The 22,990-nt window shown below is 42.4% G+C and overlaps 1 protein-coding gene across 3 annotated transcripts in view; it reads left to right on the top strand.

Annotated features, from left to right (window-relative positions):
- Nucleotides 1–22,482, top strand: part of MRPS11 (mitochondrial ribosomal protein S11) — a 57,765-nt gene extending 35,283 nt beyond the window's left edge. For all 3 annotated transcript variants that reach the window (XM_073568719.1, XM_073568718.1, XM_073568720.1), the window contains 3 exons: nt 3,559–3,688; nt 9,917–9,982; nt 22,083–22,482. In XM_073568719.1, the coding sequence (XP_073424820.1) occupies nt 3,559–3,688; nt 9,917–9,982; nt 22,083–22,190 (304 nt within the window). In that variant the 3' untranslated portion in view covers nt 22,191–22,482. The remainder of the gene's footprint in view (nt 1–3,558; nt 3,689–9,916; nt 9,983–22,082) is intronic.
- Nucleotides 22,483–22,990: the final 508 nt, after the last annotated feature.

Genomic DNA, 22,990 nt, shown 5'->3' with positions numbered 1-22,990 from the left:
GTTGAGTGATAGGTCAGTGACTGATGAGCATCCAGGAGAAAAAAAACCAGAAGTACAGTAGCAATGCTATATATTAAAAGGAGGCGGCATAACCATTGCTTCCACTGGGCCCAGTGATCTCATAACTGATCATGTGATTGCCGGGATCGCAGTACATAGTTGCTGGGCATAAGTTGTAATTTGTTTACACAAAAAATTAGAATGTTGAATGAAGGCAAATAATTTATCGTATTCATTTTAACGTTCTGCAGTAGGATCACTAATTGAGCTTCAATTTGTTATTTATTATATTTTCTTTTCTATTTTTTAAAGAGAACCTGTCAGCGCGTTTTGCTGCTATAAGATGCGGCCACTGCCTTTGGGGTTTATCTACAGCATTCTATAATGCTGTGGATAAGCCCCCGGTCCGACCTGAAAGAGAAGAAAAGCAAGTTTTATTATACTCACCCGGAGGCGGTCCTGTCCAATTGGTGTCGCGGGTCCGGCGCCTCCCATTTTCATGCGATTTCGTCATCCTGCTTGCTTCGTGCCACGCTCGTGCACAGGCGTACTGATCTGCCCTGTTGAGGGCAGAGCAAAGTACTGCAGTGCACAGGCACTGAGCCTCTCTGACCTTTCTCGGCGCCTGCATGGTAGAAATCTATTTGTGCAGTAAATGTCGATACAAGATGAGTATACAGGCAAAAGACGATTACCTTGGTGGTTCACAGTCCAAGTGCAACTCACACCCCGACGCGCATTTCGTCATGGGGTGAGGTCCTTCTATCTTATGTTCCATACTCTTTTCTGACCATATATTCGGTGTTCTCTCTTGGTTTCCACTCTTAAAATTAGCCAGAATAATCCAACACTGACTCACTATGATAAATCTGCTGCATTATGTGACTATCTAGTCTAAGTATGAACACTAAGATTTGGACAGCATTGGTAAATCTGCCCCATAATCTCTGGCTTTGCTTCTGCATAGCTTGCAAATGTGCACATAGCCACATAAACACTAATCAAATAATTATATTCATGACAAATATGTGCAACATTGTGGAGGAAAGTGGTAAGTGAACAATATCGTTAACTTGATTTATAGATATGATTTGCTGACTTTTTTAAAGGGGTTGTCCAATACTCTCACAATCAATCCAGTCTCAATGCCAGTTTCCCCCATGTAAAATAATAATACTTTCACCTTTGCTGCCGGCGCCGTTCCAGTGGTGTCTGCAGTGGCTCTCCCAGGGATCACATGACATTATTATGCTACGTGATCCCTCTGGCTTCACTCTCCTCTTCTTTAGACGTATAACATACATTCGGAGGAAGTGAGAGAGCAACAGCGTTGCCTTCCTCCAGATGTACGTGATTTGTCTGAAGGCAGGAGAGTGATGCCAGTGCTGATCGGAGACATAATAGATTGCCAATGTTAACACTGCTGGAACAGCGCCAGCAGCAAGGGTGATACGTATTAATATTTCACAAGGGGGCACATAGGGATTAAGGAGGGGTTGTCCGAGTAATGGAGAACCCATTTAATAATGGAACCATGTCTACATCGAGGACCCTGTAATAATACATTAAAGGTTGAAATAAGCAATGCCATATACTCCAGGTTTCTTCATAAAAGAAATCATAGTAAATTAGGAAATGCGTCCCAATTTACGATTGTATTTAGTATTAATGGTGCAAATGGATTCACAGCACCCGATCCAGTGCCACATTCCTAATCGCTGTCCATTGAACAGGAGCCTTTAGAGCCACCTCTCCTAGCAGCCACGGCTGTTCTTTTCATTAGCTGGCCTGGTGCGAGGTTACATGTGCTTCACTACACGATGATGATGTCGCACTAGGCCGGCTAATCGAAAGAGGAGGCGCAGTACCTAGAGGTAGAAGGTGGTTCTCATCCAGCAGCCACTGATTACTGAAGTTGCCGCTCTATTGGGACCTGTGAATGGACATATACCATCCCTAGCATTCAATACTGTATATATGAAAGGCATGTTAGACTGCCCCGGGGTAACTTTTTAAAAAAATATTTTGTAGACATTGTAAGGTAGCGCTCACCGAGTGTATTGGAGGACACTCGCTTGGCAGCACATTCACGTTACACAGGAACACTTTCCGTTAAACAGTCTGTGGTTTATTGAACGCCATAAACCATATAAGGCAACACAAAGAAAACAGTCTTGTATCAGATAAATCAGTGTTCACATTAGAGCTCCACTTTCTCAGTTCTGAGGCCAGACAGGCTGTGCCATGTCCAGTAACAGGCTCTATAGCCTCAACACAGTTATTTCCCCCTTTTGGGGTTTACCTCTGAGGAGCTCCTGCTCCAGATGCCGACTCTTGGTTAGTCCTTTCTCCTGGGGAAGCGCCCACACTGGGCTTACCGATCCGGACAGTGCCTTAATCACTAGGCCGCCTAATTGTTCCAGAACCAGAGCCGGGCAGTGGCTTCCCCAAACGCAGGCTGTCACAGACTCTGCTCACACCCGGTGGCCTGTCCGGGTGCTGTTCAGGGATCCAGCCCTACTCCTTGGGCCTCCCAACACACCGGCCTCACCAGGTCCAGGGCCTCAGCAGGTGCTATTCAGGACGTCCGTCCCCTCCTGAGACCGTTCAACACTCACGCTTCACCGGGTGCTAATAGGGATCCGTCCCTACTCCCAGGGACTCCCAACACACCGGCCTCACCAGGTCCAGGGCCTCAGCGGGTGCTATTTAGGACGTCCGTCCCCTCCTGAGACTGTCCAACACTCACGCTTTACTGGGTGCTATTCAGGGATCCGTCAATACTCCCAGGTACTCCCAACACACTGGCCTCACCAGGTCCAAGGTCACATCAGGTGCTATTCAGGAAGGCAGCACACTTTCCAACACCTAGACCTTCCAGGACCTTCCACCCTGAACCATTCATGTACACACTCTCCTCCATGAGACCTACCCTGGTCACCCTATATGGTCCGTAGCCATGCCCACTGGATCACATGGCTATGAACTCATCGCAGGTCTTATTCAAACACCCAGCCATTCACACACATATACAGCTTATACTGTGGGCATTCAGACACATGCCGCTGGGTGGGTTTGTAGGTGACTGGTACCGCCCATATCACCAAGCCACCTGAAAGCCTTCCCTGATACCTAGTAACAAACACTCAGCATTACCTCTGCTGATTAAAACATATTTCAGCTTCCATCCCAGGGCCACCCACCCTGGGATACATATCAGTCATCTACCATCTTGCCATTCATCATTTCTCCATTACCATAATGGATATGCCCGTGTGCATGACCCATACAGCGCCCCCTAGCTGTCACAGGGGTCACTGCATCACAACATTAATAGAAAATGGAATGATATTTTATAGTGTTTTGACGAAGATATTAGTCTTTGGAGAAATCAGATTGAAGACCAGATGACCAATATGAATGCTATTGCAGTTATGGCAACCACCAACACATTAATGGGTTAACGTTTCTGGCAAAGTGTGGTTTGATAAAGATGTGTCCAGCCATGTACAGGTATACATTCAGTCTAGAAGTGTCTTGTCTGTCTTTGTGTTGCAGCACACACATCCAGGTGATGCAGCCCGACAATAAGTACATAACACGCACCTCCTGCGGAACGGAAGGCTTCCGAAACGCCAAGAAGAGCTCTTCTGTGGCCGCTCAGACGGCCGGGCTCTCGGCAGCGACGGTAAGTATCCGTGACATTATATACTGTGTATATCTTCATGCACGTGTTATATTTTGTGGTGCTTTTCACAATAAAGGTTGACATTTTAGAATGCTTTTCAAGATATTGAATTTATTTTCAGACTGTAATCCCATGAATACAAAAGATGTGATTCATTGGCAATGCTTACCTATTGTGTGATCACTCGTTTACCAGTAAGCAACAAAGCAACTTTTTTGTGCCATATTCTTTTCATACTCTCCTTTTGAGTTAAATTTACAATTTATAACTAATCCTGGGGATAAATTATTGGCAGCAATGGACAAAAGCTGAACGTCCTAATAGAAATATTGTGGAGAGTGATGCGCAGGTTGCAAACACTAGGATTCTTCTTGTTTCGATGCCTAAAATTTGTGATTTTGGAAAGTGAGAGGCCAGGGCTGTAACTTTTCCACTAGGTGGCAGCCCCCTCCTTAGGTTGCCAGATAGGAGACCATAGCGTTCCATAGATTGTGTTTTCTTTCTTCCTGCCAAGCTCTCCCAGCGTGATTAAGCCGCACAGGCAGGTCACAATGTTTCACTTCACAAAATAAAGCTAATTAGGGCAAGGCTGTGAAATGATAAACTCATCAGAGTTTTCTGTGCACGGTTACATGAAAGGCCTTCATGACCTGCACGCCCATTGTTACTGAAATCACCATTTCATGTTGCCCATGGTACGGCCTCAGAACGTTTTCCAACAGTGTTAATAAGTATCCGCTTCACAGACAAAAAATATCAAGCAAGCCTATAGAGCCTTTTACACCTAGCGATATCGCTAAACTGTCACCGATTTTGTGATGCAACAGCAATATTGCTACATGTGACACTTATCTCCGACCAGCCCCCGCGCTGGATAACGCTGATCGTGCGAGAACGTCCTGGTCCATTTCTCGTCGCTGGCTTCCTGCTGGCGTCGACGAGCGACTCCTGGATGCGGGAGAAGTCGTCATCATCGCTACCGTCTAACAGGTAAGTAACGACCCCCGACTGCTGCCTGTTTGGCAGCTCACTAGCGACCATTTAGTGATGCACCAGCAATCCTGACCGGGTCGTATCGTCGGGATCGCTGGTGCATCGCTAAATGTAACTGGACCTTATGGCTAAAGTGTGTGTATACATATGCGCTTCCTCTGTACATTGTGGCATACTGATTGGACAGACATTTCTTAAATTGCCTTAAAATAAAGGAAATCTATCACCAGGTTTTTCTCATTTATTCTGAGAGTGTCATGATGTAAAGCCAGAGACCTTTATTCCAGTGATGTCACTTACCAGGCCCTTTGCTGTAGGTTTGTTAATCTCCTGCTGATAAATCAGTGATTTTATCACTAGAGGACTAGTAAACCTGCTTCCGGGTAATCCTCTATATTCATGATCCCTATATAACCCCGCCATCACCACTGATCGGTAGCTTTCTCACTATGCCCAGTGTACACGGAGGGCTGCCAATCAGAGGTGTGGGTGCACATATACAGAGCTCAGCATTCAGAGAACTGGTGGATCTGCAGCAGAGAAAATGGGGATGATATCAATACCGCAGAAAAATAGCCCAATAAGGCTAGTTTCACACTAGCGTATGTAGGAGCTGCGGACGGCTGCGGGCTTCCTTTGTGAAGCTCCGCCGCCGGCCACACCTCCTCCGGTCAGCTCCGCCTCAGTCATGCGGCCTGCCTACCCTATCTTTAGCATTAGGTACGCAGGCCGTGCCGATGTATGCGGATGCCTCCGCATGCATCGTTTTGACGGTGCGGCGACCTGCGCCAAACGCAGCTTGTTGCATTTTGGTGCGGTCGCCGCACCGTCGAAACAACACATGCGGAGGCATCCACATACATCGGCACGGCCTGCATACCTAATGCTAAAGATGGGGTACGCATGCCGACAGAGGCGGAGCTGACCGGAGGAGGTGCGGCCGGGGGTGGAGCTTCACGAAGAAAGTCCGCAGCTCCTCCACATGCTAATGTGAAACTAGCCTAAGTGATATATAGTTGGAACCAGAATCTCTGCCTCTCCATCATTGTCCCCCAACTCGAGTCTTCATAGCCACCAATAGATCATGTTTTCAGGATTTCCTTAGTATTGCACAGGGGATAATTGCATCCCCTGCACAGGCAGCAGTATCACACAGGTAATTGAATTAAGGAAATCCTGAAATGTGATCTGTTGGTGGCTATGAGGACAGGAGTTGGGGAACATTGCCAGACATCATGCTTCTCTCAGATCGGGTAACAAAAACCTGGTGACAGATTCCCTATTAAGATTTTTTTTTTTCAGGATACCAATTCAATACAATCTCGCACCAGCTAGTAAAAAGCATAAAGGTTGAGCATATCCTTTATTTTTTAACTTGAGGGTCAACCGTCTATACGGGCATGTAGGTCATAGGATGCTGAATAAAATGATGCCTTGATATCTGTGGTCTTATTCAACAATAATCTGTGTGTTTCTTATATGTAAATGAGCTGTTCTAGGACTATGGACCGGACACTGATCTGCATTAAAATCTGACTCCAGAGATTTTTTTTTTTTTTTTTTTTTTTTACCTGTAAGGGGTCATTATCAGTGTGATGTGTAATGGCCACTCTCTGTTCTCCTGATCTACCTGCAGTGTTGTGTGTGATTATAACTGTCACATCTGCAGGTTCCTCTCAGCTTTCATCTCACAGGCAGACAGGGCTGCAATGTCAAAATATAGCAGAGCTCAGAGAGCTGTGAAAAATGTTTTTTAAGGAGACAAATTGCAGTTCTACTATCTTTGTTAGTTACAGCGCTGCTCACCATTATTGGCCACCCCTTCATTTTTTTCATAGACTGTATATTCTCTTCAGAAATAAATGTAAAAAAAATATCCTGAGGCTATAACTGGTACATTTAATTAGTGGTCCAAATAATACAACAATAAAACGTTGTTTTTTCAACTTACATGTTTCAATTTCAAAGAAGAAACAGAATAAACAACATGTGAAGCAATAAAGGTACCTCTAATTAATGCTTGGCCACACACCCTTTGGCATAGATGGTAGCCTTCAAACATTTCTTGTAGCCATCTATAACCATAGTAACATAGTTAGTAAGGCCAAAAAAAGACATTAGTCCATCCAGTTAAGCTTCTTGCATTTCTCAGATGGTATTTTCTCCCACTCTTCCTTTGCAGTTTGTTCAAGCTCTTGAATGTTTGCAGGGTTTTTTTCCCAATGGCAGATTTCAGCTCACCCCAAACATTTTGTATGGGATTGAGGTCAGGTCTCATTGATGGCCATGTTTTCTTTTTGAACCATTCCTGTGTCCTTTTGGATGTGTGCTTTGGGTCATTGTTTTGCTGGAGGACTCAAACCAAGCTTTCTTACATTGGGTAGAACATTTCATTGTAAAATCTCTTGATAATTCTCTAATTTCATGATTCCTGTAATACGGTAAAGGCCTCCAGTACCAGATACAGCAAAACAACCCCACAGCATTATGGATCCTCCACAATGCCTAACTGTTGGTAGGGTGTTCTATTCTTTATGAGCTTCATTGCGTTGTCTGTAAACAAACTTTTGCTTTGCATTGCCAAAAAGCTCTATTTTTGTTCCATATGTGCCCAGAACATTTACGCTGGTGGATTGTGGTTTGTCAGGGTACTCATTTTTTTCCTTTTTATGAATTTTCTTCACCAATGGTTTCTTCCTTGTCCTTCTCCCATAAAGCTCTGCGGCATATGGTACTTGTTGAAACCATAACCCCAGACTGTTCCAGGGTGGCTTTGAGGTCTTTGAATGATTGACATGTTTTTTTTCTCCACCATTCGCACCAACCTTCGAAGACATCGCTTGTCATTTTTCCTCTTTCCCCCACGTTCAAGGAGGTTCTTAATGGTTCCATGCTTGGCAAACTTCTTAATAACACTGTGCCCTGTTGAAACTGAGATAACAAGGTCTTCGCCTTATACCCTTGTCTTGTGTTTGCTAATAATTGCAGTTATGATGTAGTAACAGGGCCTACATGTAGCTTTTTAAAGCACTGAAGCCATCATTCATTGGCTAATCCATGTCACATAAGCACGGACAATCAGAGGTGATTCTCGTTTGTCATTTGCCACAGGCAATTCCAAATGTGTTTCTATACTAATTTAATGTAAAGGGTGCCAATACCAGAGTCACGGCAAGCTTTAGGTTTTTCTATTTTTACCTCCCATTGTTTTTTGTTTTAAATTATTGTTTATCATTTGCTCTTTTGCATTTAGCACGAGTGCTCTATACAACCAAACCGTTTCACTTGATTCATTTTTTTCAGGAGATATTCCACATTATGTACTTAAACTTCATGGGTGCCAAAAACGACGAGCAGGACTGTACATGTATCACACTGGTAACTCCTCTTCTCATTTATAATAATCTCTGGAGGCAGATTTTCATGCAGATCAGTGTCCGGCCAAAGTCCAGGAACAGCTTATTTACATATGGGATAATGGTGATTTCTCTGGAAGAAGACATCGGATCACAGATATCTGTGGAATTTGCTCCAGATTTGCAGTGAAACCTTGAGATGGTGTCTTGGAAATCTGCCATGTGGCTGTACCATAAGAAAGCCCAATATGTTGCCAACCAGATAGTATTCGTTCCAGTTATAAGAAAAATAGACCAAAGCTTGATGGACTGATGTTGTGGGCTGTACGGAATAAAATCAATATAGAAGTTCAGTTAAGCCGAAAGCCCCCAAAAAAAGTGCTGTGTGAATTTTTGGGGCTCTTGAAAAAGGCAACGTATGGCCGAAACGTTGCCTGCTCTGTCTTCCTGTTATGGTTTTAATTGACAAGGAATAAAGAACCAGTCTTTGTATCAAGAATCTGCTGCCTTGGCTTTCCTTAACTTCTATAATGCAATTCAGCTATGGGCAGGGTACACAGACAGGTCATAGGTCTCCTGACTTGAACTCTACAGTCTCAGATGTGCTTTTGTGGCTGCCAAGTTCAGGTCAGGAGAGCCACAGTTGGTCCGTGAATAACTGTTCACGCTCGGACCAGTACAGTACATGTTGATGTGTGAATGCAGCCTTAGCACAGTAGACAGCCAGACATATTGCCACTAATTGTGGACTGCTCCTGTGAAAGTAAGAACAGAGATTAGGAAGATTGAATTCCCTTGCTCAGTTTATGGACCGCCGACTACAGGCTGCCGTATCTGGCTTGCCTTTTGCTGTTCAAGGGCCTGATTGCTAATTCTGTATTAGGAAATGGTCATGCAATGGCTTTACATTAGGTGGGTTTGTCAGTGTTAATCCTGCTGGTTACACACTGCACCTGCGAGAAGACCGTAAGCTGCCGTGAATATATCTGGAGGCCCTTGTTACAATGACTGGGAGGTTTCAGAGCCTCGCACGTTTTAGAAATGGCTTGTCCATTTCTCGACTGATTCTGCTTTTAGGAAGTGTTGAAATTTGAGCTCGCTGACAGTTCTGCTTTCTAAGACCTCCCATAGTCTTTTATCTCGACGGGAGCTGACATCTAGTCCGTCTACTAAGTTGTCTGGGCAACAGCAGGTGTTCATGTTTCTACGTCCCGTCCAAGTATGACTACCATTAACGTCTTCGGAGAAATCTGCATTACATTACAGGAAAACCCCAGACTGTTTATTTTAATGGATATGAGATTGGGGTGGTGGGGGGGAGATGATGTGGTTTGTATAAAAAAAAAAAAACCAAAGCATCTGCATCAAGGCACGGACAAAAACACGGTCTCTTACTTAGAAATGGAAGGCCCTCTTCCCGAACTCCATGCCATTTACAAACAATGCGTCCTTCAGCTTGATGGTCAGTAGGTGTTCTGTTAAAAGGAATTTTCTGTGTGGATTAGTACCTTATTGTTCCATTTTTTTCAAGCTGGTACCCCTGCAGCTTAATTTATAAGCCACTTTTTCTCTTAATAATTTTCTCTGTTTGCCACTTTGCATTTGTTTATTGCTAGGTAGATCAGTATGGGTGTTTCCTCACTACATTAAGACAAATTATTATTTGCACTTCCCCCCTTTTTGTGTTTTTAATTTTGTTTTCTCTTAGATTGCATATATAAGAGCTCATGTAGGAATTCTGCACGTGCTCATTCAGTCAACTCCGTACTGTCGCTTCAGACGCCTGGGACTTCCTGAATTCATAGTATTTTAAAATGTGTATTGCCTATTTGTTTTTGTTTTTTTTTAATATCATTTATCTTGTTTTTTATTGTTTCAGAAAGCTGTCGATAAAGGAGTTGTTCATGTCAGAGTGGTTGTGAAAGGCATGGGACCCGGGAGAGTGGTAAGCATTATTGCACAAGTTGTCACTGACATTAGTATCGTTTTGTCATTTAAAGGGAACCTATCACACATGGTGCCTCGTCAGCCTACATAATGTTATAGAGCTAGAAGAGCTGAGCGGAATGATATGACCAGTACTCTGCAAAAGTTTTAGGCAGCTGTGGGAAAAAAATGCTGCAAAGAATGCTTTAAAAAATATCCGTGTTTAAAAGTTTACAAATTCATAAAAATAAAGTGAATGGACAAAAGGCAAATCCAAATCAATATTTAGTGTGACCACTCTTCTCTTTGAAAACATCGTAAATTCTTCTATATACATTTGCACACTGTTTTTAAAGAAACTCAATGGGGAGATTGTACTAAACAAACTGGAGATCTAACCACTGGTCTTCATGGATTGCACAAAACCTTCCGTCTCTTCATGTAATCCCAGACATACTCGCTGTTGATATCAGTGCTCTGTGGGGGCCATATCATCACTTCCAGGGCTCCCCGTTCTTCTTTACACTGAAGATATTTCTTATTGACATTGGAAGTATGTTTGGGGTCTTTGTCCTGCTTCAGAATAAGTTTGGTGCCAATCACACGCCTCCCTCATGGTATTACTTGATGATAAGTATCTGCCTGTATTTCTCAGCTTTGACGTTATCATGAAATGGACAAGACTGTAGACGCAGTGGTCAACCAAGGAAACTTGGTGCAGCAGATGCAAGACACATCTTGCTTCCCTTTGAAATCATTAGATGTCCAGCAGTGCCATCAGCTCAGAACTAGAAGCAACCAGTGGAACCAGCTACACCCATCTATTTTTTTAGAGGTCTGGCCAGAAATGGTCTTAATGGAAGAATTATTACCAAAAACTTTACTTTTTACATGGAAAAACAAGGCAAAGTAAGTAAACTATATACAGAAACATAGAAACTGGGTTGGAAAAAAAAATGACAACAGTCCCTCTGTATTGAGGAGTCCAAATGTGAAATATTTGACTGTAACAGAAGGCAGTTTGTTTGCCGACGAACTGGAGAGTGATACAATAATGTATCTGCAGGAAATGGTGAAGCATGGTGGAAGACACTTTCAAGTTTGTGGTTCCATTTCAGTAATTGGTTTCTGGGATTTGGTCAGGATGAATGTTGGTTCTCAATGCTGAGAAATACAGACACATATATATCCATCTTGTAATGCCATCAGAGAGATGTGTAATTGGCTCCAAATTTATTCTGCAGCAGGACCACACCAAACATACAGCCAGTGTCATTAAGAACTATCTCCATATGGTCCCACAAAGCCCCGATCTTGTGTCTGTCGAGTCTGTGTGGGATTACAAGAAGAGACAGAAGGATTTGTGCAAGTCTACAACCGCAGAAGATCTGGTTAGTTCTCCAACAGGTTGAGAATAACCTCCCTGTCAAGTTCCTTCAAACACTGTGTAGCATATTTTACATACCAGTCTAAAATATTTGCACAGTACTGTAGGTTTGTGGCAAAAGATTCAGTATAATTTGTATTATTATTATTAATTGAAATTCCTGTTTGTTCTGTTCTTGACAGTCAAGTGAGCAGACCTAATTTCTTCTAAATAGAATCCTGTCAATCACTCATCATGACCACCCACTATACTGCTAAGCCCGGAATGGGCAGGGATTTCAGTGAGGAAAATACAAATAATCTTTTCCCACAACCTTGTAAATCAATATGTTTAACTCCTGCTCTATGACATGACGCCCTTAGCTTGCACAGCATTTACAAGCTGACAAGTTCTCTTTAACCCCTTTGTGCACCTTGCCATACATGTCTGTCACAGCCAGGAGCGGGCTCAGGAGCTGTGCTCGCTGTATGCACAGCAGATGCCAGCTGTAATAAATGGCCGGCATTTGCTCCTAACAAAAGCGATTGTTGCAAGTTGTGATCATTATTGTTTATTTAAATGCCTCTGCCAGTTACTGACAGCAGCATTTTAATTAGCGCAATCACTGATGCGCATTCTTACCAGCACTCACCGGCGCCTTGTGATACACCGATGGGTTAGCATGGCAGCTAGGGGGCTTGCTGATGACCCCTTTTGCCTCCATCTTGTTCCTCTTTTGAAGCTCCTCTATAGGCGTATCTTCACATGAGTCTACTATATCTAATCAAAGATTAAAAGAGGTTGTCTTGTCAAAACCGATAAGTCTGCAGTCACGCTGTGTGACTGCAGACTTTCGAAATTCCCCAGTGCACGTTTTGTGCGCTGCGGGGATTCGGAGGTTTCAGACCCGGTACAGAGGGATTGTTTGAGTTATGTGGTACGTAGGGCATGTATGCTAGTGGGCGCGGCCTCGCTGCATACACTTGTGTGGAGTGGAGGTTGCTCCCCGACCACTGACGCGGATGATCAGAGGGCGCGTCCAGCTAAAGGGCACGGCCTTAGTCCACACAAGTGTATGGTGAACAAGGCCGTGCCCACTGGCATGTATAACTCATACGTACCCTCCTTTGTCGGGTCTGAAACCGTCAAATCCCAGCAGCGCACAGTAGGGGGGCTGGGGGTATTCATAAATCTGCAGTCACACAGTGACTGCATACTTATTGGTTTTGACCCGACAACCTCTTTAAAGTCTCCTAGTGGGAGTACTACACATAATGTAAAAAATATATATATAAAAGTTTAAATCACACCTTCACACAGTCTTTTGTGGGTTTTTTTTTTTTTTTTAAATCCAATTTTTCAACAGACCTGTGAGGTTTTCCTCGTGTGGCTTCTTTTTTTCCTAGACAGTCAACTGATCATAATGGTGATAATGCCTATGTCTATATCAGGCCAGGAAGTTAATTTGACAGCTCTTTTGGGACCAAATTTGATGTCAAACCTGCACATAACCTTTTAAATCATGTACTTTACCTCATTTATGTATGTCAAGTGCCTCAATTGACATTTACTGATGTGAGGAGACCTACAGTAAGGTGAAGGTCAATAGCTATTTGTGCTTCCAAAATATAGACTGGTAGATGTGACACATAGGGTCAGTGAGGCATCTGCAGGGTCTGAGACCACGAGGTGCCACCAACACACAAGTAGCCCAGCTATTAGCATGTTTTAACTCTTTGTGTCATCAAGTGCTTCTCATGCATAAACGTGCTGTTTTCCAGCACAGCGTGATTCTTGGTCAAATCCGCAGATCAGTCTAATTGAAAAAAAAAAGGTTGGATTGGATAAAAATCAGGCTGGTACTGTGTACACTGCCTTAGATTTCAATTGAGGGTTTTTCGAATTTATCGTTTTTGTCTGTAAGAGAACCAAGCGTGAGATGCCCCAATTTCCAGATTTTATTTGTAAGGCTAGCCATTGTATTCTAGATCTGTAGCCCATTTATGACAGCCTGATGAAACTGTAGAAAGTAGAATAAATCCTATAAACAAATTACCGTAGCCATAATGAAGGAATCACCTGGGTATATGTCCAGGTCCAATTGAACAATACAGGTACTAACCACTAGAGAAAACCAACCAAAGCCAGGTTTAAGATGACAATTACTGCTAATGCAAAAACACAAACCAAAATGACCTTTATTAATAGCAGCTGATTATACAGCGAAGTTGGAAACAACACAGATAGACAAGAGGCATGTAAAACAACAGAAGCAGAGGTCATAAGTGTATTTTATAGTGGGATGTCCATCATAATATACATGAATGTCACAAAACACCCAGTATTACCAGGTACACCAATGCCGCACTGATATTTATGCAGCGGGCTGAGATAACGGTGCAAGACTAAATGCAGCCTACTGGTAATATGGATGCTACTGTAACCACAATATTATCAGTAAGGCTGCTATTGAATGACCTGGGTTCATGATATCATCTAAGAATCGCTTCTCTGCCCCTCACTAGAACACACGTTTCGCAAATGTGCTTTCTCAGGGAGTGTAGGGGCGAATGATGATTGCAAGTCTTCTATGCCCCCATAGGCATTGATCCCTCAGTTACTATCAAATGTTTCCCAGCACATGATCAAAGGCTGGCATCCTTGTCCAACGTATCAGTGGGGTATGGTTGTTCCTTGTTATACTTTATGTATTTTGTGAAACTCGTTTATATATTATTACGCACATCTAACTACTGTATTAAATTTGCTTACAATCGTTTCTCATCTTCCTCCATTGCTTTTTGTTTTTGTTTTTTGTTTTTTTTACATCTCTGTATATAAGGATTGTTTTAACATTTCGGTAAAATCAGCTTTTATTAATAAAGGTCTGTTTTTTTTTTTTTGTTTTTTTTTTGTGCACATGTGATCATTTTACGTTTAGACCAGCATTTGATTGTTAAGGGTAATAAATGGACTGTGCAGAGAAAAACCAAGAAAGCGGACGCTTATCTTCTCCTGTATAAACCTTTTCTATATCTTACTGTAAACAAGGACCAATTATATTGAATATCCGTATGTGTTAAAATGTATGCATAGAAGATAATGATATTATATGTATATATATACTGTATATGCTCATGTATAAGCCGAGATTTTCAGCCCATTTTTTTGGGCTGAAAGTCCCTCTCTCGGCTTATACAGCAGTCATATACCGGGGGGGGAGGTCGGCGGGGGAGGGGGATTGGGGGTGTCAGAGATCATACTCACCCCCTCCTGCCTCTTCTCTGCAGCCCCCCTGCTTATTCCATGTTCTCGGTGCTGCGCTTCCTGCTTCAGCGGTCACGTGGTACCGCTCATTAAACTCATGAATATGCGCATATTTATGACCTTAATGAGCGGTACCACGTGACCGCTGAAGCAGGAAGAGCAGCAGCGCTGAGGACATGAACAAGCATGAGCTGCGCTGCAGAGAAGAGGCAGGAGGGGGTGAGTATGAACGGGGGAAGCCATATTCACCTGTCCCCGTTCCAGAGCCGGCAACGCTGATGAGCAGCAGGAGCTGAGTATACAGTTTTTTGGGGTTTTTTTTTTTGTTTTTTTTTTTTGTAACGGAGGCAGTGGCAGCAGCAGCAACATGATGGGGCCACAGTGCAGCAGTATCTGGAGCCACACACTGTGCAGCATTATCTGGAGCCACACACTGTGCAGCATTAATCTGGGGCCACTCACTGTGCAGCATTAATCTGGGGCCACTCACTGTGCAGCATTAATCTGGGGCCACTCACTGTGCAGCATTAATCTGGGGCCACTCACTGTGCAGCATTAATCTGGGGCCACTCACTGTGCAGCATTAATCTGGGGCCACTCACTGTGCAGCATTAATCTGGGGCCACTCACTGTGCAGCATTAATCTGGGGCCACTCACTGTGCAGCATTAATCTGGGGCCACTCACTGTGCACCCTAGGCTTATACGCGAGTCAATAAGTTTTCCCAGTTTTTTTGTGACAAAATTAGGGGGGTCAAATTCAAAAACTGATTGTCACATCCAAGTATAAGCATAGTGTGAACAGGTGCTTAACCTAGAGTCACCAACTCGTATACATTCTAGCACAAAAGGAAGCATACTGTAGTGCCAAACCTTGCAAACATGAAAAATGAATAATGAATTGCATTACTGCATTAGAAGTATGAAAAATTGAGAAAGTTTAGCGCATAAAATGGCCAAGTTATGTGTACCTGGAAGCCACGTTAAGGCATTTCTCGTTTTCCAGGTCCCTATTCTATGCCAATCCTCACTAAGACTGAAGTATCCATCTGAATGGGAACCTATGAAAATTAGGGGGGTCGGCTTATACACTAGTATATACGGTGTGTTTGTGTGTGTGTGTGTATATATATATATATATATATATATTACTGTGATATACTGTATATACACAGTATATCACAAGTGAGTACACCACTCATATTTTTAATATTTTATTATCTTTTCATGGGACAACACTCTAGATATAACACTTTGATACAAGTTAGTCAGTGTACATCTTGTATAACAGTGTAAATTTGGTGTGCCCTCTAAATAACTAAACACACAGCCATTAATGTCAAAACCGCTGGCAGCAAAAGTGAGTACACCCCTAAGTGGAAATGGCCTAATTGTGTCCAAAGTATCTATATATTGTGTGGCCACAATTATTTTTAAGCACTGCTTTTACTCTCTTGGCCATGGAGTTAACTAGAGCTTCACAGGTTGCCACTGGAATCCTCTTCCACACCTCCATGACGACACTAAGGACCTGGTGGATGTTAGAGACCTTGCGCTCCTCCACCTTCCATTTGAAGATGCCCCACAGATTCTCAATAGGGTTTAGGTCTGGAGACATGCTTGGCTAGGCCGGCACCTTTTACCCTCAGTTTCTTTAGCAAGGCAGTGGTCATCTTGGAGGTGTGTTTGAGGTCATTATGATGTTGGAATGCTGTGGTCCAGTTTCCGGAAGGAGGGGACCGTGCTCTACTCTAGTACAGGGTTCCCCAACTCCAGTCCTCAAGGCCCACCAACAGGTCATGTTTTCAGGATTTCCTTTGTATTGCACAGGTGAAGCAATTATCACCTGAGCAATACTAAGGAAATCCTGAAAACATGACCTGTTGGTGGACCTTGAGGACTGGAGTTGGGGAACCCTGCTCTAGTATGTCACACTACATGTTTGCATTCGTAATTCCCTCAATGAGCTGTAGCTCCTCACTGCCAGCAGCACTCATGCAGCCCCAAATCATGACACTCCCACCACTATTCTTGATTGTGGGCAAGACACGCTTGTCTTTGTACTCTTCAAATATATTTAGCTTGAACTCATCAGACCCCAGGACATGACTCCAGTAAGCCATGTCCTTAGTTTGCTTGTCTTCAGCACACTGTTTACAGCTATTCTGAACACTGACAGGCGGACTACCTCACCACCACTTTAACCTCTGCAGCAATGCTGCCAGAACTCCTATGACGTTTTTGAAATAACCACTGGAGGATATGAAGCCGAGTAGATGCACTCCACTACTTTGGTCGACCATGGGTGAGGTCAGTTTTCAGTGTAACCTGCCTTGTTAATCCGCTGAAAGGTCTTGGACACTGTGCTGCAGCTCAGTTTCAGGGTGTTGGCAATCTTCTTACAGCCTCTGCAATCTTTAAATACAGCAACAATTCTTTTTTCAGATCCTCAGAAAGTAATTTGCCATGAGGTGCCATGTTGAACTTCCAGTGAGTCACATGATACCAGGGAGGGAAAATGGGTATTTGGGCGCAATTTTAGCCATTTTCAGTTAGGGGTGTATTTACTTTTGTTGCCAGCGGTTTCAACATTAATGGCCGTGTGTTGAGTTATTTAGAGGGCACACGCAATTTCCACTGTTATACAAGCTGTACACTGACTTCTTTATATTGTAGTAAAGTGTCATATCTTTAGTGTTGTCCCATAAAAAAAATGTAAACAAATGTGAGGGGTGTACTCACTTTTGTGATATACTGCAGATAGATATATTATACTGTAGAGAATAAATCATCCTGGCAGAGGAAATGGGGAAGTCTTTTTAATGAACACCAGTAAAGCGCAGAAATAGTGCCTAAAGGTTAGGGCTGTCTGCACAGTACATGTCATTATTACAGTAGTGGGTACAGAAAGTATTCACACCCCTTTACATTTTTCACTCTTTTTTGAATTTACCAAATGGCTGCAATGAAACAAAGTTCATTTTTTTCTCATTAATGTACACACTGCACCATATCTTGACTGAAAAATATAGAAATATAGACATTTTTGCAAATTTATTAAAAAAGAAAAACTGAAATATCACATGGTCTAAGTATTCAGACCCTTTGCTCAGACACTCATATTTGTCACATGCTGTCCATTTCCTTGTGATCCTCCTTAAGATGGTTCTACTCCTTCATTGTAGTCCAGCTGTGTTTAATTAAACTGATAGGACTTGAGTTGTAAAGGCACACACCTGTCTATATAAGACCTCACAGCTCACAGTGCATGTCAGACCAAATGAGAATCATGAGGGCAAAGGAACTGGCCAAGGGGCTCATACAGAATTGTGGTAAGGCACAGATCTGGCCACGGTTACATAAGAATTTCTGCAGTACTCAAGGTCCCTAAGAGCACAGTGGCCTCCATAATCCTTAAATGGAAGAAGTTTGGGACCACCAGAAGTCTTCCTAGACCTGGCCAGCCAGCCAAACTGAGCACTCGTGGGAGAAGAGCCTTGGTGAGAGAGGTAAAGAAGAACCCCAAGATCACTGTGGCTGAGCTCCACAGATGCAGTAGGGAGATGGGAGAAAGTTCCACAAAGTCAACGATCACTGCAGCCCTCCACCAGTCGGGCCTTTATAGCAGAGTGGCCCGACTGAAGCCTCTCCTCAGTGACAGACATTTGAACGCCCGCATAGAGTTTGCTAAAAAAAAAAAACACATGAAGGACTCCCAGACTAAGAGAAATAAGATTCTCTGGTCTGATGAGGTGAAGATAGAACTTTTTGCTCATCACCTGCCCAATACAGTCCCAACAGTGAAATATGGTGGTGGCAGCATCATGCTATCGGGGTGTTTTTCAGCTGCAGGGACAGGACAACTGGTTGCAATTGAAGGAATCATGAATGCAGCCAAGTACAGAGATATCCTGGATGGAAACCTCTTCCAGAGTGCTCTGGACCTCAGACTTGGCCGAAGGTTCAGCTGCCAACAAGACAATGACCCTAAGCACACAGCTAAAATAACAAAGGAGTGGCTTCAGAACAACTCTGTGACCATTCTTGACTGGCCCAGCCAGAGCCCTGACCTAAACCCAATTGAGCATCGCTGGAGAGACCAGAAAATGGCTGTTCACCATCCACCCTGATGGAACTGGAGAGGATCTGAAAGGAAGAATGGCAGAGGATCCCCAAATCCAGATGTGAAAAACTGAGCAAAGAGTCTGAGTACTTATGACCATGTGATTTTTCAGTTTTCTTTTTTTTAAGAAATTTGCAAAAATTTCTACATTTCTGGGTGTTTTTTTTTTCAGTCAATATGGGGTGCAGTGTGTACATTAATGAGGGAAAAAAGGACTTTTTTAAATTTACCAAATGGCTGCAATGAAACAGAGTGAAAAATTTAAAGGCGTCTGAATACTTTCCGTACCCACTGTATGTCAGCAACCAAAAGTTCTCTGCCTATAAGCAACCATGGTTTTAATAAATATCCAATAATAATACTCAAAAGGTGGACATTACTTTTACTAGCTATAGAGCTGTGGTAATCCATTCACTCATGAATAGCTGGAATTGTGCAGCACACAAAGTTACAAAAAAATCCTTTGCAGAATCCATCGTGCGAAAACGGAGACTGATCTTGGATTTCTACCGCAGATTTGCCTTTTATTGGATCTACACCTGAAAGCCACCTTATTACTGAGGCCATTCCAAGTGTGGCAGATTCAGTGTAGAAGCCCTGTCTACACATTAGTGTCACTACTTTTTTTTTTTTTTTTTTTCCGCAAAGCCGATGTCAAATGCAGAAAATTATACCTCATATGAACGACAGAGCAGATTCCCATTGATAATAATGGGAGGCGGAATGTGCACATTTTTCGCTCCAAAATCCAGGCAACAATCTGTTATGTGAGCAGTCCGTGAGGAAACCATATCCTACAGGCTTCCGTGTACTCGTCCATGAAAAAGCTGGTGGGAATTGGAAATGGTAATAAGACATATCTTTAGGCTCATTTTTGGTAATCTCTTTGGGGCATTGGCTATTCAGCACAACTATATGGCTGGCTTATAGTTATTTTGTAAGAAATACACAAATGCAATACATAACTGCTGTAGCTTGTCTTTGTCTCTAAATAGACAAGATGCTTGAGATCTAGGTTCATTTATTATCTGCGATTATATGATGGATAGATGACCTTCAGGTTTTGTCCTTCACTGGCATCAATAATGGATTCAATTGAAAATAACTGCAGATGCGGGATGTCGCCAGAGACGTCCATATCAGTCATGTGGTCGCGACTTGAAAATTATATGAACACTGCCTACAATAAAGAGTTAAAGGGTCACATTTTAATTGTCCCAGTGCATTTGGTTATTAATATCTTGGGGCTTAATTCAACATTTGAGGGTTTTTTTAAGTCCCTATTTTTTTTTTTTTATCTTGTGGCTTTTGCTGATGTTTATTTACCCAATTCCTCAAAATGGCACACACTCATCGTGAATTTTGGGCAAATTCCAAAATGGTCTTATTTTTCAGTTTTTAACCACTTTTGTGACTTTTTGAACAAAAAAGTTGCATCTTTTTCCAAATGTCACAAAAATTGCTCAAAAATGTTTGAACATAGAATCACCCCAAAGTGGTTGACCGGGATACATTTGTGACACGTTCTTTGGTTTTTCAAAAAGTCGGAAATTCCAAATCGGGCGAAAACATCTGAAAACCCTAAACCACACCCAAAGTGTAAAGTAAAAAAAACAGGCAACCACATAAAATAGACTAAAAAAAGGTGCAAATGGAGAAAAGAATTTGGAGCAAAAACTACAAAACAAACAATTGCAAATGCAATAATAAAATGGGCCCTTCATGTTTGAGTCTACAGTTTTTAAGGAGACCTCAGAATGCCACTCAGTAAATGATTCCATGATTTATATACTGGCCCAGGCATGGATAGATCTATAGATATGTTTGGCCTTTGAAATAATTGCTGTTTTTTCCAAAGATATCTAAAAATAAAATGGGTAAACTTTTTTTTTTTTTTTTTTTTTTTTTTATTATTATTATTATTATTGGTTTACAATGGTGTAAATTTCCAAAAAAGCATAAGTCACCTAACCAATCTCCGAGCTCCACGGTTCCGTTTTTCTTTTCTGTCTGTTTACCAGACTCCAATAATGTTGTGTCATGGTGACATTTAACCACTGTAACCAATCATTGTGAGTGAGTGGCTGCAGGGGTCACATGTTGTATCAACACATCGCTAGAGCCAGGTGAATAGACATCGGGGAAGCGTGGATTGGGGGCTGGTAAGCTGAGTTGTACTACTTCTGTATTTATATCAAGTTTGTATGCTGTGTGTAAAATACATTTTTTTAGGGTTGGAAAAACCCATTTAAGAAAATAAGCCTATGTTCACACGCAGTGCTTTTGAAGTGATTTTCTTTTGCAGTCAAAACCTACTCTCTTGGCAGTAAAAACGCTGCGTTCAAAATATAGGTTTCCCTCCTTTTTTGCGTTTTTTTTTTTTTTTTTGCTGCGGATTACATATAAAATTTGTATACGGTACATGTTTAAAGGTAATCTGTCACCCCATTTTTGGCCTATGAGATGCGTCCACCGACATCAGGGGCTTATCTACAGCATTCTGTTATGCTGTAGATAAGCCCCCGATGTAACCTGAAAGATAAGAAAAACGAGTTAGATTATACTCACCCCGGGGTCCGGTCCGATGGGTGTCGCGGTCCGGTCCAGCGCTTCCCATCTTCATACGATGACGTCCTCCTTGCTTCTCCCTCGGCTCCCGCGCAGGCGTACTTTATCTGACCTGTTGAGGGCAGAGTACTGCAGTACGCAGGCGCCGGACCTCTCTGACCTTTCCCGGCACCTGCGCAATGCAGTACTCTGCTCTGCCCTCACCAGGGCAGATAAAGTACGCCTGCGCAGGAGCCACGACAGAAGTAAGGAGAGGACGTCATCGCTAGAAGATGTGAGGCACCGGACCCGAACCGCGACACTCATCGGACCGGACTGCCCCCCCCGGTGAGTATAATCTAACTCGTTTTTCTTATCTTTCACGTTACATCGGGGGCTTATCTACAGCATTACAGAATACTGTAGATAAACCCCAGATGGCGGTGGCCGTATCTCATATCGGAAAATTGAGGTGACAGATTCCCTTTAGTAGTTAGGGGTTTTTTTTCACAAAAACAGCTGTAGCTTTTTTTTTTTACTTATTCTTTTCTGTGGGTGAAAAAAAACACTAAAAAATGCTGAAAGAAGTGACATGCTGTCCGTTCCTGATATTTTTGAAATCTCAACTTTTCTGTTACTGTAAAATACGGCTTCTTTGCTGCAAAAATGCTGCATGTAAACATGACCTAGGCTAAATCATTCCGTCTATCCACAAGAACAACTAATATACTGTCTTACACAATTAACCATAGAAAAGACGTGAGGTCCTGAGTGGGTTTTCTTCTATTAATTATTTCATTTATTTTTTATTTCACAGCATGCCATCAAGGGGTTAACCATGGGAGGACTGGAAGTGATCTCCATTACAGACAACACCCCGATCCCTCACAATGGTTGCCGTCCACGCAAAGCGCGCAGATTGTAAACAAGATCGCGGTGGCAAAGATGAAACCTACCCTGCGGTGATTCCAACAGGAAAAAACCACAGTTCTCTCCTTAGGGATCTTCCGGACTGACTGCCAGTGTTGTGCCGTGATGTCATCCTTTGTGGGGGGAACATAAAATATATCTTTTCTTGCCTGATGTACGTTCAGATGGCTTTTTGTAGCACCTTCACGAAATGGTTAACATGGACTCGGAGGCTGAGATTTTTGCGAAGGTGTTGTCTTCTCTTTCTCTTGCTTTTAAGATGGCTATAATAAAATATCAGGAAAATGTTTACGCTCACCTTTTGTGTAGCCCGAGCTCGCGCATTTCTTCTTTTCTTCTCCGTCCTTGGAAATTACATGAGAATTTGTATTCTCTTCAAAAATTACAAGTAATAAAAATCACCACATAGAAAATTGCTTTTACAAACAATAGGTTATTCCCTGGCAACACACTGCAAAAAAAAAAAAAATGCTTTAGTATTAAAAAAAAAAAAATATCCTTAGAGTGAATTTTGAATCGTTTTTTTTTTTTTTTCCAAATTTGCATAACTTTTTCTAATCTTGTGCAGCACGATTGTTCTTTTTCCGCACTCGTTACTCGTTGTAGAACAATAGATTTTATTATCCTAAATAAGGTTCTATTTTGCTTGCTTTTCGCTCATTGACATAAAGTAGGTAATAACGCATGTACATGGGTTTTTTTTGTTTTTTTTTTTTAAATGTTAGCCATTTCGTGAAAAAAAAATAAAAAATTTGGCTAATATTTTCTGGAACTGTTCGTTTAACAAATGTTCCA

Source organism: Dendrobates tinctorius, unplaced genomic scaffold (assembly GCF_039654945.1).
Source record: "Dendrobates tinctorius isolate UK_male_01 unplaced genomic scaffold, ASM3965494v1 ptg000022l, whole genome shotgun sequence".
NCBI lineage: Eukaryota > Metazoa > Chordata > Amphibia > Anura > Dendrobatidae > Dendrobates > Dendrobates tinctorius.
The sequence above is the reverse complement of the archived record's forward strand: the minus strand, read 5'-3'. Positions and strand labels throughout refer to the sequence as shown.